We start from the raw sequence: 16,048 nt of genomic DNA on the forward strand, positions 1-16,048 counted from the left end.
CCTTTCAGATGGTAAGTTATGGGTGATGGTTAAGAGTGAGACTGTGTTATGGAACTTCCTTTCAGATGGTAAGTTATGGGTGATGGTTAAGAGTGGGACTGTGTTATGGAACTTCCTTTCAGATGGTAAGTTATGGGTGATGGTTAAGAGTGGGACTGTGTTATGGAACTTCCTTTCAGATGGTAAGTTATGGGTGATGGTTAAGAGTGGGACTGTGTTATGGAACTCTGTAAGGGACCCCAGGATTCATTTCTAGCAGAACTGACACAATCTTCAAACTAAAACTGACAGATAACTAGTAAATAGTCCCTCAAAATGTCAACCTAGAAAACAGGAGAGAGGATAGGATACTTTCCCTTTTCTTTACCCAATAATATTCTACAGTAATATAGGGTCAACATGTCGTCTGATTCAGAGTAATGACGTGTGATAAATAACAATAAAAACACTGACTTCTCAGACGTTGTGCCTATATGTGTAGTTCATCAATTTGAACAGCACATTCACGTAAAGATGAAATGTGATTGGTTGATATACATATGTATGTATACGCATTCATTTCATAGAAAAGATGCCCTTGTCAGGCGATTCCCACTCACTCTCTCCGGTCAGGTCGACAGAGAGGATGGCGCGGGGGTACTGGTAATGTTTGGTGGTGGAGCAGGAGGAGGACGAGGGGAAAGTGAAGGAGGTGGAGGAGCGGTGAAGAGTCGACGCCGTAGATCGCTCCAGGAAGGACAGGGACATGTCATCGTAGTCCGAATAACCTGCAGGTGAGAAAACACAGAATTTATTTTTAGGATGTATTGACGATGTGCTACTTCTAACCTCTGTTAATCTTTCTCTTATGTATTTATTGGTGGTGTGTGTATTGGCTGGGGCAATCAAACTCCCCCTTTGAGGATTGATTAAGTACTATCTTATGTCTCATCTTAGATATATGTTTACAATAAGCTATACAAATGGACTGGTCATTCACTGACAACATACTATACACAGCACCTTAACTAAACGTACGTTGGATTCACAACAGCAGGAGCCCTTGGAGAGACATTAAGATACAGAACCTGAACTAAACGTACGTTGGATTCACAACAGCAGGAGCCCTTGGAGAGACATTAAGACACAGAACCTGAACTAAACGTACGTTGGACTCACAACAGCAGGAGCCCTTGGAGAGACATTAAGATACAGAACCTGAACTAAACGTACGTTGGATTCATAACAGCAGGAGCCCTTGGAGAGACATTAAGACACAGAACCTGAACTAAACGTACGTTGGATTCACAACAGCAGGAGCCCTTGGAGAGACATTAAGATACAGAACCTGAACTAAACGTACGTTGGATTCACAACAGCAGGAGCCCTTGGAGAGACATTAAGATACAGAACCTGAACTAAACGTACGTTGGATTCACAACAGCAGGAGTCCTTGGAGAGACATTAAGATACAGAACCTGAACTAAACGTACGTTGGATTCACAACAGCAGGAGTCATTGGAGAGACATTAAGATACAGAACCTGAACTAAACGTACGTTGGATTCACAACAGCAGGAGTCATTGGAGAGACATTAAGATACAGAACCTGAACTAAACGTACGTTGGATTCACAACAGCAGGAGTCCTTGGAGAGACATTAAGATACAGAACCTGAACTAAACGTACGTTGGATTCACAACAGCAGGAGCCCTTGGAGAGACATTAAGATACAGAACCTGAACTAAACGTACGTTGGATTCACAACAGCAGGAGCCCTTGGAGAGACATTAAGATACAGAACCTGAACTAAACGTACGTTGGATTCACAACAGCAGGAGCCCTTGGAGAGACATTAAGACACAGAACCTGAACTAAACGTACGTTGGATTCACAACAGCAGGAGCCCTTGGAGAGACATTAAGATACAGAACCTGAACTAAACGTACGTTGGATTCACAACAGCAGGAGCCCTTGGAGAGACATTAAGACACAGAACCTGAACTAAACGTACGTTGGATTCACAACAGCAGGATCCCTTGGAGAGACATTAAGACACAGAACCTGAACTAAACGTACGTTGGATTCACAACAGCAGGATCCCTTGGAGAGACATTAAGACACAGAACCTGAACTAAACGTACGTTGGATTCACAACAGCAGGATCCCTTGGAGAGACATTAAGATACAGAACCTGAACTAAACGTACGTTGGATTCACAACAGCAGGAGTCCTTGGAGAGACATTAAGATACAGAACCTGAACTAAACGTACGTTGGATTCACAACAGCAGGAGCCCTTGGAGAGACATTAAGATACAGAACCTGAACTAAACGTACGTTGGATTCACAACAGCAGGAGCCCTTGGAGAGACATTAAGATACAGAACCTGAACTAAACGTACGTTGGATTCACAACAGCAGGAGCCCTTGGAGAGACATTAAGACACAGAACCTGAACTAAACGTACGTTGGATTCACAACAGCAGGAGCCCTTGGAGAGACATTAAGATACAGAACCTGAACTAAACGTACGTTGGATTCACAACAGCAGGAGCCCTTGGAGAGACATTAAGACACAGAACCTGAACTAAACGTACGTTGGATTCACAACAGCAGGATCCCTTGGAGAGACATTAAGACACAGAACCTGAACTAAACGTACGTTGGATTCACAACAGCAGGATCCCTTGGAGAGACATTAAGACACAGAACCTGAACTAAACGTACGTTGGATTCACAACAGCAGGATCCCTTGGAGAGACATTAAGACACAGAACCTGAACTAAACGTACGTTGGATTCACAACAGCAGGATCCCTTGGAGAGACATTAAGACACAGAACCTGAACTAAACGTACGTTGGATTCACAACAGCAGGATCCCTTGGAGAGACATTAAGATACAGAACCTGAACTAAACGTACGTTGGATTCACAACAGCAGGATCCCTTGGAGAGACATTAAGATACAGAACCTGAACTAAACATACGTTGGATTCACAACAGCAGGAGCCCTTGGAGAGACATTAAGATACAGAACCTGAACTAAACGTACGTTGGATTCACAACAGCAGGATCCCTTGGAGAGACATTAAGATACAGAACCTGAACTAAACGTACAGTGCTGCTTGGATTTCCTCTTCTTTTTCTTCTTCTTCTTCTGTTTCATTTTGAAGTGGTCCTTCTCTTTCCTGTCCCTCCGCTCTTTATCCTTTTTTCCTAAAAAAAAAAGCAGAACATCTATTTAATCACCAACTGATTTGCGGGAACAACGGAGAAACTTTATTTACTACAACTGCTAAGAAGAGAACTAGAACACAATCTCACCGATCACCTGGGATTTCTCCTCCAGTTTCACCTTCTTCTCAATCTTCATTAACCCTGTAGAAGGAGTCATGTTTGTAACGTGATCACAGTTCTCTGCGGCTACCTGTGTTGATTTAAGTGCGTCCCAAATGGTACCCTATTCCCTATATGCCCACTACCCTGCCACTAACCTGGCTCCAGGCCTTACAGCCCCTCAGGAAGTCCCACTGCCCTGCCACTAACCTGGCTCCAGGCCTTACCGCCCCTCAGGAAGGCCCACTGCCCTGCCACTAACCTGGCTCCAGGTGCTTGTCCTTATCGATCACCTTCTTCAGGATCTTATCGTGGAGGGACTCAAAGCTCTTCTCCTGAGGCGGAGGAGGGAGAGACAGCTCTGTGCTGTCAGAGCTCATGGAGGCAGAGGAGCGCTTCTTCCTGTTCAACCTGGGAGGTTTCAGACAGCTCCCCAGTCCAGTACAGTCCAGTTGGAACATATGGCCCGGAAGGGACAGTGCTGGAGGACAGAGGAGACAGTATAAACATATGGCCCTGAGGGGACAAAGGAGACCGTATAAAACATATGGCCCTGAGGGGACAGAGGAGACTGTATAAAACATATGGCCCTGAGGGGACAGCGCTGGGGGACAGAGGGGGGTGAGAGCGAGAGAGAGAGAGAGTATAAGGTTGGGCTCTGGACAAAAGTAGTGCATTATATAGGGAATAGGGTGCCATTTGGGATACAAAGCCCAAATCCATTTGGTGAATTTGTGTATTCAAGTTACATTCAACTAACTGTGTTTTCAAATGAATCAAATCTAAATCCATACACGATGAGGTGGAGACAGTCCTGCGTCTCTTTGTGTTGTCAGGGACCTCCAGCAGGGTGGTGGTGGGCATGGAGGCTGAGGTGGCCCGGGTACGACCAGCCCTGTCTGGGGAGCCTGGCAGCTCAGAGTCCTGGAGGTCCTTGTCAGCGTTGTGGTAATACTTGAGGTGGTAGTCCAGCAGCTTGGCTTTGCGGAAGGCCTTGGAGCACCCAGGGATCTTACACTTGTAGAGGTCCAGGTCGCTGGGAGATGTTGGGTCATCACACCGCTTGGTGTTCATGACTGAGAGAGAGAGAGGTGCCACACAGAGGAGAGAGAGAGAGAGGTGACACAGAGGAGAGAGGTGACACACAGAGGAGAGAGAGAGGTGACACACAGAGGAGAGAGAGAGGTGACACACAGAGGAGAGAGAGAGAGGTGACACACAGGAGAGAGAGAGAGAGGTGACACAGAGGGGAGAGAGAAAGAGAGGTGACACAGGAGAGAGAGGTGACACACAGGACACACGGGAGAGAGAGGTGACACACGGGAGAGAGAGGTGACACACGGGAGAGAGAGGTGACACACGGGAGAGAGAGGTGACACACGGGAGAGAGAGGTGACACACGGGAGAGAGAGGTGACACACGGGAGAGAGAGGTGACACACGGGAGAGAGAGTTGACACACGGGAGAGAGGGTTGAGACAGATGAGAGTTGACACAGATGAGAGTTGACACAGATGAGAGTTGACACAGATGAGAGTTGACACAGATGAGAGTTGACACAGATGAGAGTTGACACACAGATGAGGGAGAGAGAGGTGACACACAGAGGAGAGAGAGAGAGAGGTGACACACAGAGGAGAGAGAGAGAGGTGACACACAGAGGAGAGAGAGAGAGAGGTGACACAGAGGAGAGAGAGAGAGAGAGAGAGGTGACACACAGAGGAGAGAGAGAGAGAGGTGACACACAGAGGAGAGAGAGAGAGAGAGGTGACACACAGAGGAGAGAGAGAGAGAGAGAAGACACACAGAGGAGAGAGAGAGAGAGAGAAAGAGAGAGGTGACACACAGAGGAGAGAGAGAGAGGTGACACACAGAGGAGAGAGAGAGAGAGAGGTGACACACAGAGGAGAGAGAGAGAGAGAGGTGACACAGAGGAGAGAGAGAGAGAGAGGTGACACACAGAGGAGAGAGAGAGTGAGGGGGAAGGAATGTTTTTCTGGATTATCAAGTCCCTCAATCCAGTACATGACACCTTTTTGTTCAAGCTGGTTTCCATTCTATCGGACTGAGAGGACTTGGTAAAGATTAGCTTCTTACTGGAACATGAATAATAATTGCAGTAAGCCTTGAAGGAAATGAAAAGTAATGGTTAAAAGTATTATAATCAAACTAAAACCTACTTGGTTCCCTGGTGTGCTTGTTTAGTTTAGGGGTCCTGGTAGTACTTCTCCTCCCAGCGACTACAAATAAAACACAAACACAGATGGATTAGGACATTATCTAACATACATTATACTGTACAATGTCTGACCCTAATGACACCCTATTCCCCATTAAGTACACTACTTTAGCACACTTTGTACAGAATAGGGGGCCATTTGAGATGCTGCAGTTGAGAATAAATAACTCCCCTAGTCAAGCATTACCTGCAGCTAAGGGTGGGAATTTTTCTGCCACTGCCGTATGATTGGCCGATGGCCCGTCAGTCAGCTGGTCTCTGTGTGTGATTGGTGGATGAGATGGTGTGAGGATGGAGGCAGCAGATGAAGGTGTCGGTGGTATGTCAACACAGTAGTTGTGGAGGGTTGATGACTCTGCCCTCTCCACAGAGTTTGTCATTTGATCTAAAGGAGGACAATCACACACAGAAGAGATTCAGGGTTGAATAAATAGACATGTTTTCCTGGTTGTTCATGGGGGTTTTTCTTGGTCAGGGTTGTATTCATTAGTGCACACTGTAGCAAAACGTTTTGTCACGCAAAATTAAAAACAAGCGTTTCTTATTTAACAAGTTCAGCTAGTTTCCTCCCTGTTTTGGCCCATTTGGTTCCGTTTGGTTCCTAGTTAATATGACCCAGGTCACGTAGGTAGCCAGGAAGAACTCTGATCCCGCGAGGCTGCACTCACCCTCTGGAGAGGAGGAGGGGTCTTTCTGAGATGTGTTGTGCTCCCTCACATGGGGTGAGAGGTCAGGGCAATGGGTGGTGGTGGGGTGAGAGGTCACGCTGGGGTCAGAGTTTATATCAGGGCTGACGGTGGCCAGGCGCTGGGAGCGTCTCCTCCTCTGGCTCTGTTCTGAGCTCCTGGGGGAGCCTGGAGGAACTGCCTCACCATGTCCTATTAGAGAGGAAGCACAGCCACGTCACTTAACAACAACCAAATGACCCACTAAGAATCATCATGGAAAATAGTTTTGTGCTGACAGTGATCACAGCCCTAGCTCCCCAAGTCTTACTTCTGTTGGGTTCTGAGAATATGAAATATACTTATGTCACTGAGGGAGAGAGGGTAATGTATAACGTTTCCATTATGTCAGGATATGTTATTGTTAGCCATTAGGGATCCTATGGGAGGGATCCTCTAGAATAAGAGACAGTGGTACCAAGCACCATGACAGCCTTGAGTTGGGGAGGAGTGAGCACTTTGGGGTAGCGGTCAGGTCAGATGAAGTGAGGAAGAACAGATATCACTAAAGGTTCTGTCTAGCAATAGAGATACATTGGCTGTTTAGAGGTGTAGGAGGAGACTCAGCCTAGGAGAAAATATTAAATATCAGTGCTTGTGTGAACAATGTCTTTGTCTAATGCAGCTGTCTTGATCCTCTGTGGAAAATTAACCTGGTTTAAGCTTTCATAGTGTCCATCGAGTTTTTACTCTGAGAATTAGAGCCTAACACTTCTGAGGCAATTAGTTTGTTTTCTCCCAAAAATCTTCCAAAAACTGTATACATAAAGTTCATATTTGTAACACCACTTGTGTCTAAGACTATAGACTAGTTTGAGATAGTTAGTGGAAGTACTTTTTCCACTATGATCCTGTCCCTCAGCAGACCGACCTGAGGTAGCCGTGTCTGGGCAGCTGTGTCTGGGGGAGGGACTCAGCATGGACTCTGGAGCTGACATGGGGTCCTCCCCAGCAGACAGAGTAGTGATGGAGCACGGTGGCCTGGACACCCCCTGCTTCTGGCTGCTGTTAACCATGACAAATGGCTTCTTCATTATTTAACAAATGAGCAGCAAAAATATGAATAACAAGTACAACTTACAATTACATTATTGATGACAAATTATTACCTGATTACAATACACTATAAATATACCAATAATCCACTTTGGGCATTGAAAGCCAATAGCCATCTTGTCAAAAGCTACCTGTTGGACTCCCCAGAATGGTGCTTCAGACGCCTGTTCCGACACTTGGCTGGAGAGCCCGTCACAGAGGACCCAGTCTGTCTCTGGGTCTGCCCCTGTATGGAATCATGGTCTGCTGTTCTTGGTACCTTCTGGAAGAATACAGAGAGGAACATACAGTGGGATTGCTGTCATGAATTGACTCCTAGGCCGAGTCCCAAATGGGATCCTATTCCATATTTAGTGCACTACTTTTGTTATGGGCTCTGGTCCAAAGCACTGCAATATATAGGGAATAGGGTGCCATTTGGAATAGGGTGCCATTTGGGACACAGCCTTAGAAAAACAAATACACATAATATAGAGCAAAGTCTGTCTTTTAAGTTATTTTATTTGTGTATATATATATATATATATATATATATATATATATATATATATATATATATATATATGCACTACAGTAAGTGACTAGCTGGTACCTGTTGTTGGGACATTATCTGCACTACAGTGAGTGACTAGCTGGTACCTGTTGTTGGGAAATTATATGCACTACAGTAAGTGACTAGCTGGTACCTGTTGTTGGGACATTATCTGCACTACAGTGAGTGACTAGCTGGTACCTGTTGTTGGGAAATTATCTGCACTACAGTGAGTGACTAGCTGGTACCTGTTGTTGGGAAATTATATGCACTACAGTAAGTGACTAGCTGGTACCTGTTGTTGGGACATTATCTGTACTACAGTGAGTGACTAGCTGGTACCTGTTGTTGGGACATTATCTGCACTACAGTGAGTGACTAGCTGGTACCTGTTGTTGGGACATTATCTGCACTACAGTGAGTGACTAGCTGGTACCTGTTGTTGGGAAATTATCTGCACTACAGTGAGTGACTAGCTGGTACCTGTTGTTGGGACATTATCTGCACTACAGTGAGTGACTAGCTGGTACCTGTTGTTGGGACATTATCTGCACTACAGTAAGTGACTAGCTGGTACCTGTTGTTGGGCCATTATCTGCACTACAGTAAGTGACTAGCTGGTACCTGTTGTTGGGACATTATCTGCACTACAGTAAGTGACTAGCTGGTACCTGTTGTTGGGACATTATCTGCACTACAGTAAGTGACTAGCTGGTACCTGTTGTTGGGACATTATCTGCACTACAGTAAGTGACTAGCTGGTACCTGTTGTTGGGACGTCACTGGGACTTCTGTCCGGTCCTTCTTGCAGTCAGCATCATCTTCATGGGATTCTGAAGGCAGAGGGAGAAGAATATAACAGGTCCATTTACAGGTTGGAACTCCACACACAATGGCAGTCCCAAATGGCACCCTGTATCCTCTATAGTGTACTACTTTTGACCAAGTCCCTGGTCAAAGGTAGTAGCCTATAAAGGGACTAGGGTGCCATTTGGGAGACACATTGTACATGTGATGGTTAACTAAGAATGAGGGCCCTGGGGTGAAATATGACCTGTGGTTTTACAGGCCTGGACCCTCTGGGGTGAAATATGGCCTGTGGTTTTACAGGCCTGGACCCTCTGGGGTGAAATATGACCTGTGGTTTTACAGGCCTGGACCCTCTGGGGTGAAATATGACCTGTGGTTTTACAGGCCTGGACCCTCTGGGGTGAAATATGACCTGTGGTTTTACAGGCCTGGACCCTCTGGGGTGAAATATGACCTGTGGTTTTACAGGCCTGGACCCTCTGGGGTGAAATATGACCTGTGGTTTTACATTTACATTACATTTAAGTCATTTAGCAGACGCTCTTATCCAGAGCGACTTACAAGTTGTACAGGCCTGGACCCTCTGGGGTGAAATATGACCTGTGGTTTTACAGGCCTGGACCCTCTGGGGTGAAATATGGCCTGTGGTTTTACAGGCCTGGACCCTCTGGGGTGAAATATGGCCTGTGGTTTTACAGGCCTGGACCCTCTGGGGTGAAATATGGCCTGTGGTTTTACAGGCCTGGACCCTCTGAGTTGAATAACAAGCTATCTTGTACATTTCTCCTTCTCTTAGATCTCATGATGTCTTGCTGCTCTGAGGAGGGCTTAGCTTCTTCCTCATCATCACCATGGCGTCTTAGCTATCATTGGACAGGTTGAGAGTAAAGAATCTTAACATCTAAATGATACCACTTCTCCATATCACTGCTGTATGATACTAACATACTAGCTACATGACAACAGTAACATCTAAATGATACCACTACTCCATATCACTGCTGTATGATACTAACATACTAGCTACATGACAACAGTAACATCTAAATGATACCACTACTCCATATCACTGCTGTATGATACTAACATACTAGCTACATGACAACAGTAACATCTAAATGATACCACTACTCCATATCACTGCTGTATGATACTAACATACTAGCTACATGACAACAGTAACATCTAAATGATACCACTACTCCATATCACTGCTGTATGATACAAACATACTAGCTACATGACAACAGTAACATCTAAATGATACCACTACTCCATATCACTGCTGTATGATACTAACATACTAGCTACATGACAACAGTAACATCTAAATGATACCACTACTCCATATCACTGCTGTATGATACTAACATACAGTACTAGCTGCATGAGAACAGGCACTGAGAAATGATCATTCATTTTTAAAGGGCCTGCTAATTTTAAACCCATCGGTGTCCCAAAAGGCACCCTATTCCCTATACAGTGCACTACTTTTGACCAGGGACCATAAGGCTCTGGTCAAAAGTAGTGCACTACATAGGGAGTTTGGTGCCATTTGGGAAATACCCAGTGTGCATGTATCTGGTGGGGTGAGGGAAGGAGAGGACTCAAGTTACCCAGTTTGTCAGAGTCGGAGTGATCCTGCAACTCTTCATCTAGCTCTTCTTGACCATCCTCATCGTCAGACTTCCCTCCGTGAGGGTCGTCCCTGTCCTTGTTGCTGTTGGCACTGGTACGAGGCGTACTGCTTCCTTTGCTCTTGGCTGCAGCCGAGGCAGCTTTCACCAGGGCTATCCAGTCCTGTTGGAGGAGAGAGACTTGTTTTTCCTGCTTAGCTTTTTTCTATTTTGTTTTGTTGTGCATTGTCCTTGTTGTTGTTTGAAAAGCTCTTTAAATCCAGTGTATTCATATTTTGTTATTAGATAAATGCATCTACTCTATAGGCTGCTGCTGTAAGTTAGTTAGGGTGCTTAACAAATGGAACCCTATTACCTATATAGGAAATAAATCAAATGGTATTTGTCACATACACGTGTTTAGCAGATGTTATTGCGATTTATAGCGAAATGCTTGTGTTTCTAGCTCCAACAGCGCAGTAATATCTAACAAGTAATATCTAACAAAATACACAATCTAAAGTAAAAGGAATGGAATTAAAAATATATAAACATTTGGAGGAGCAATGTCAGAGCAGCATAGACTAAGATACAGTAGAATAGGATAGAATACAGTATATAGATATAAGATGAGTAATGCAAAATATGTAAACATTATTCAAGTGACTAGTTCCAATTATTAAAGTGACCAGTGATTCCAAGTCTTGGTATATAGGGTAGCAGCCTCTAATTAGGGTGCCATTTAGGACTCTGACTTAGTGTGTGGAGAAATAACAGGCTTAACCGTGACTAAACAGATCATCTAGGTGTAAGACTAGGTCACGACCTTGGTCGGTGAGAAAATAGTAAGCCTCAATAGTAAAGAAATCAATATATTTAGCCTGTAGGGACTTGTGTTTGAACTATTAGCTACTACTTTCCAAGTGTACTGCTGCACATTAAAAGTAAAAAATTCTAACAGAAATAAATGAAATCTTAATCAAGAAGTAAATAAGATTAGACTCTGGTCTCCTTGAGTGTCTGCTGGTTGGAACAAGGGAGAAGCCAGCAAGTCTATCCTGCCAAGACTGTGGGAATCAGCCTTCGCATTAAATCCAGCAATTCCCTGTTGCCCTTTACCTTCTGAAAAAGAGGGAGAAGTGAAATAGAAAATTATGGTATCCTACACTGTCTACAACAGACTTTCAGGAATTTGAACTTGCCTTCTATTAAATCAGTATATCTAAAAACGCCAGACTCCTGGCTGTGACGCCAGACTCCTGGCTGTGACGCCAGACTCCTGGCTGTGACGCCAGACTCCTGGCTGTGACGCCAGACTCCTGGCTGTAACGCCAGACTCCTGGCTGTAACGCCAGACTCCTAGCTATAACGCCAGACTCCTAGCTATAACGCCAGACTCCTAGCTATAACGCCAGATCCTTAGCAATAATGCCAGGTTCTTACTAAGCTACATGTTCCTTACTTCTATTGGAGTAATGCTATCCAGGCCGTCATTGTAAATAAGAATTTGTTCTTAACTGACTTGCCTTGTTAAATCAAGGTTAAATTTACAAAAAAAAAAAAAAAAAAAAAAAAATATATGCTCATGCTGATTCCAGAAGTGATTGTATGATCATGTGACCAGCTCACCTGTCCTTTTGCATCATGGGGCATAGATTTGATATGAATTTTTTTCACACAGCGAATAACTCCATCATAAAACTGCACCGTGTAGATACCTAGAATTTAACAAAGACACTTCAGTTGGGACGGACACAATTGCAAGTTATTGTGTTGTGTGTATTGGCCATATGGCCTGCTAATGCTTTAGAAATAGTTAGTGATAAATACCCTCTTTGTTTACAGATTCAATCTTTGCAGGATAGTAGCGACAATCTGTCCATCGAGCAAGCACCTCTTCACCATCTCTCAATTCCTGTAAAACAAGTCAAGCCAAACACAAACCTCCATTACTCTAAATATGTATTTAACAAACACGTGCCATGTGAGACAAAAGTCTGAAATTATACTGAACCAAAATATAAACGCAACATGTAAAGTGTTGGTTCCATGCTTCATGAGCTGAAATAAAAGATCCTTGAAATTTGAGAGTGGGGGGGCGGTGCTTAGGAGTATTTCTGTCTGTAATAAAGCCCTTTTGTGGGGAAAAACTAATTCTGATTGGCTGGGCCTGGCTCCCAAGTGGGTGGGCCTTTCTATGAACTGTAACTCCGTAAAATCTTTAAAATTGTTGCATGTTACATTTATATTTTTGTCCAGTATAGATACTGTAGAAGCACTAAATGTTGTTGTCTGATTTAGGATGTAAGGAATTGCTTGTAAGGTTGAAAGTGTAGCTTGAATATTAAAGGCCCAGTGCTGTAAAACATGTAATTTCCTGTGTGTTAAATACATTTCCACACTGAGGTTGGAATAATACTTTGAAATTGTGAAAATGCCACTTTAGTGTAAGAGCTGTTTGAAAAGGCCGCCTGAAATTTCAGCCTGTTCTGGTGGGATGGAGTTTTGGCCTGCCTGGTGACATCAACAGGCTGTAAATTAGTTAATAGACCAATAAGAAAGAGAGTTCCAAACCTCTCTGCCAATAACAGCTAGTTTTAAGTTTTCCCCTCCCCATTCAGACCACTCACAGACAGTCCTAGCAAAATTCTTACTTGAGAAATTGATCTTTGCTAAGATGCTATTTTTGGATCATTTTAGTTGAAAACAATCACAGTAAGGTACTAAATTACTTAATATTGAGATAAAAATGGCTGCATTGGACCTTTAAGGCAAAGAGAAAGGTTGTAACACAAAAAGCTCAAAGATAAATGTTACAAACATATGACAGTAACACAAAGAGCAAAAACTTGAATGACACAGAATGAGCCCCTTTAGACCACAGAATAGCACTGCAGTATGGAAATGCCTAAACTCTGGTATAGCTATGTCAGATTCAGTTATGCCTCAACAAAAATGATCTGATGGTTTTGACCAAAGCTGTGTTATGTGAAGAACCGAAACAGTGAGTAAGACAAGGAGTTAATAATTCAGCCAAATCACTGCAAAATGAGACACAGGGAATGTATGTATACTTGTCTCGGCTGCGGTAACTCTGTTTGGTCCTCTGTGCTCTCTGTACATCCAGGAAGCTCATCAAGGCGAGATGCTGACATCTCGCTGAGTCTCTCCTGGTAGAAATATTTATAAGATATAAGGCATAAACAATTTGTTATTTATTTTAAAACGATAGTTTACTCAGAATCGATATGTTACTACTATCCATCTATCACTCATCCGATTGATTGCACACTCTCAACCATCTACAACAAAACTCCTCATGAGGCAAACTGTCTAGCCCAGAGAAGGCTGTTTTGAGTACTTGGCATGCCATATGAGTTTCATCAAATCCATCCATACATTGCAAGCCACAATACATGTGACACTCCCAACTCATATTCTCTCAATTCCTCACATCATCATATCTTCTCAAATGGAGAAGAAGGTCTGAGGGGAGGGACCTTGGACCTTCTCCTCCAATACGGTTGAGAATGCATCAAGGAAATAGGATGCGAGGAATCGTGGAGAGACGAATTGAGAAGTAGTCTGTGGCTGGACAAAAACACCTACAGTTATCTCCCCCTCCTCTTCCTTCAGTCCTTCTTTACGGAGTGTTGGCCTTTCAAGAGGCCGCAGTCGAGTGCTGTCCCAGGCGATCCACTCATCATACCGATGGCTCCAACGATCAAAGTGGACAAGCATCTTCCCCTCATCGAAATCGATGTCCTCAATGCGTGACGAGTACCTAGAAGGTTGTATAAGAAAGAAGGCAAAAGAAGACAAGAACAAAATGTCTATTATGTTACATGTATATCTGTCATTATGCACATGATTACATAAAGGAACTTGACTGTTACATACCATTTTTGTAGATAGTCTTGAGCTTCGATTCTAGCACCGACTTCAAAAGTGATCCCTGGACGATTAGGTGTCTTCTTGCTCATCTTCACAACATCTATGTTTCAAGACTGATGATCTGTCTGTCTGTGGCAGCTGAAAACAAAACAAAGGTAATGGATAGACCATGTTAAGCATCCGTCTTTCTCTTTAATGTAAACCACACATACGAGACCCTCTGCAAAGATGAACTCTCTGTTCAATTGGCACCATATGGGAAGGTAATTAGCTAGCTAGCTATATGGCTTAAGTAACAGAATGAACAATATTGTCTTGTTGAACTAGCTTGCTAGCATGATAGTTTGCTCACATAGGTCAGCAGTATTCCAGTTGATTCATAAAGCAAAAACGTTATTCGAATAGATAGCTGGCTAGCTAGCTAACATCCTCTCTAGTAAACCAACTGTCTTTCAAACAAGCTGTTCAGACATGCCACTAGCCAAAATAGATTCAGACCCTACGCTTGTTTACAGCTGCATCGGGGTCAGACAGGATTCCTGGCTCAGAAAATGTACCTCAATCGAGGGATGAGAAATGTCCTTGTACTCAACAACTGTTATACAGAGAAGATGAATGACTACTCGTTTTTCCATAAAAGTTACCTTTTTGTCCTCATGATAGGTAGCAGAAGCCACAGCAGCAATTCCATAATGGCAGATGTGGCTACTATTAACAGTCAGTCGTTCAACCTTCTCGGTGTAACATTTGGAATAATGGGACAATTCAGAGTACAATGCATTTTTCATCCCTGGATTGAGGTACATTTTCTGAGCCATATCTTGTGTAGGCACCGTAGTGTCTTAAATTAAACAAGAAGCCTGTCCGACGCCAGTGCAACTATAAGCAAGTGCAGGGTCAGAATCTATTCGGACTAAAATGACACCACCACCATACTCACCCAACTGGCACTTTCTACTCATTAAAACATCATGCACAATCATTCATAACAGTACTAGTTAGCTAATTAATCAACTCGTATGTTAAGTTGACTAGCAAACGCCACCACATATTTTCATATTATTCGTTAACTAGCTAGCTAGCTAAATGTACGTACTAGGATAGTTAGCTAGCATAATTTACTAAACTAGGTAGCTAGTTAGCAGGCTATCGTAGACTAGCTAGCTAGATTATCGCTAGCTAGCTAAAGTCACACAAGCGGTTGGTTGGATAGCTTGCTAGCATGTCGGTTATTAAAAGTGGCAAAAGTCAAGTGATAAAACAAGCGTTATATTAACATTTAATGGCCGAACAAATATGATATTAATTTGCAACAAAACGTTTAGCTAGCTGGCCGTTAGTTGTCCATTTACCATGGTACCTAATGCTACAGTAACTAGTTAACTTTGCAATAAGTTAGCTGGCTAACGTTATTTTTAACTGGGCTAACTAACGTATTGCTAGCTAACTAAACGATGGTGATATGACAAGGGCAAAGAAAGTTAGATGAATATATTAATGAAATCCATGTATTTCACAGATTAAATGGCAAGCGAACTACTATTTGGGTTAGCCATTAGCTTGTCCGACGACAACGCTAACTTGCTAGCAGCAAGCTAATTCGCCAAGCTCTGCAGAATAATAGCTAGCCAAACACTGTTAGCCAGCTTCTAGCTATCTCATGGCATACATTCTCATGTATTTTGTGAGTGCATTGTCCTCTTTGGAATGAATTGCAAATTGTTTTACCTTTGCGAACACATTTGGTAAATGATAGTTATAGTTATTAAGTCATATCATGAGTACATATCAGTCTTCTTCCCATTCTTCTGCTCAGATATTTACCCTAAATAAAATAGAGGGCGTTCCAACGTAACGACGT

The 16,048-nt window shown here is 43.3% G+C and overlaps 1 protein-coding gene and 1 long non-coding RNA gene across 8 annotated transcripts in view; both read right to left on the reverse strand.

Moving 5' to 3' along the window:
* LOC115181374 (PHD finger protein 20-like protein 1) overlaps positions 1-16,042 on the reverse strand; it is a 33,115-nt gene extending 17,073 nt beyond the window's left edge. For 3 of the 7 annotated variants that reach the window (XM_029743295.1, XM_029743293.1, XM_029743291.1), the window contains exons 1-19: positions 15,916-16,042; positions 14,194-14,325; positions 13,903-14,077; positions 13,368-13,463; positions 12,124-12,208; positions 11,923-12,011; positions 11,413-11,415; positions 10,294-10,477; positions 8,633-8,700; positions 7,467-7,597; positions 7,115-7,284; positions 6,223-6,432; positions 5,742-5,939; positions 5,496-5,555; positions 4,111-4,392; positions 3,579-3,797; positions 3,305-3,358; positions 3,098-3,196; positions 600-767 (exon numbers count right to left, since the gene is read on the reverse strand). In XM_029743295.1, coding sequence (XP_029599155.1) covers positions 600-767; positions 3,098-3,196; positions 3,305-3,358; positions 3,579-3,797; positions 4,111-4,392; positions 5,496-5,555; positions 5,742-5,939; positions 6,223-6,432; positions 7,115-7,284; positions 7,467-7,597; positions 8,633-8,700; positions 10,294-10,477; positions 11,413-11,415; positions 11,923-12,011; positions 12,124-12,208; positions 13,368-13,463; positions 13,903-14,077; positions 14,194-14,276 — 2,374 coding nt within the window. In that variant the 5' untranslated portion in view covers positions 14,277-14,325; positions 15,916-16,042. The remainder of the gene's footprint in view (positions 1-599; positions 768-3,097; positions 3,197-3,304; positions 3,359-3,578; positions 3,798-4,110; positions 4,393-5,495; positions 5,556-5,741; positions 5,940-6,222; positions 6,433-7,114; positions 7,285-7,466; positions 7,598-8,632; positions 8,701-10,293; positions 10,478-11,412; positions 11,416-11,922; positions 12,012-12,123; positions 12,209-13,367; positions 13,464-13,902; positions 14,078-14,193; positions 14,326-15,915) is intronic. The other 4 variants (XM_029743294.1, XM_029743296.1, XM_029743297.1 and 1 more) reach the window with 4 other exon arrangements.
* Positions 800-1,484, reverse strand: LOC115181395 (uncharacterized). Its single transcript, XR_003873401.1, has 2 exons — positions 1,068-1,484; positions 800-1,002 (listed from the first exon to the last, which is right to left on the reverse strand). It is a non-coding gene; the product is annotated as an uncharacterized LOC115181395 (long non-coding RNA).
* Positions 16,043-16,048: the final 6 nt, after the last annotated feature.

Source organism: Salmo trutta, unplaced genomic scaffold (genome assembly GCF_901001165.1).
Source record: "Salmo trutta unplaced genomic scaffold, fSalTru1.1, whole genome shotgun sequence".
In the NCBI taxonomy this organism is placed as follows: domain Eukaryota; kingdom Metazoa; phylum Chordata; class Actinopteri; order Salmoniformes; family Salmonidae; genus Salmo; species Salmo trutta.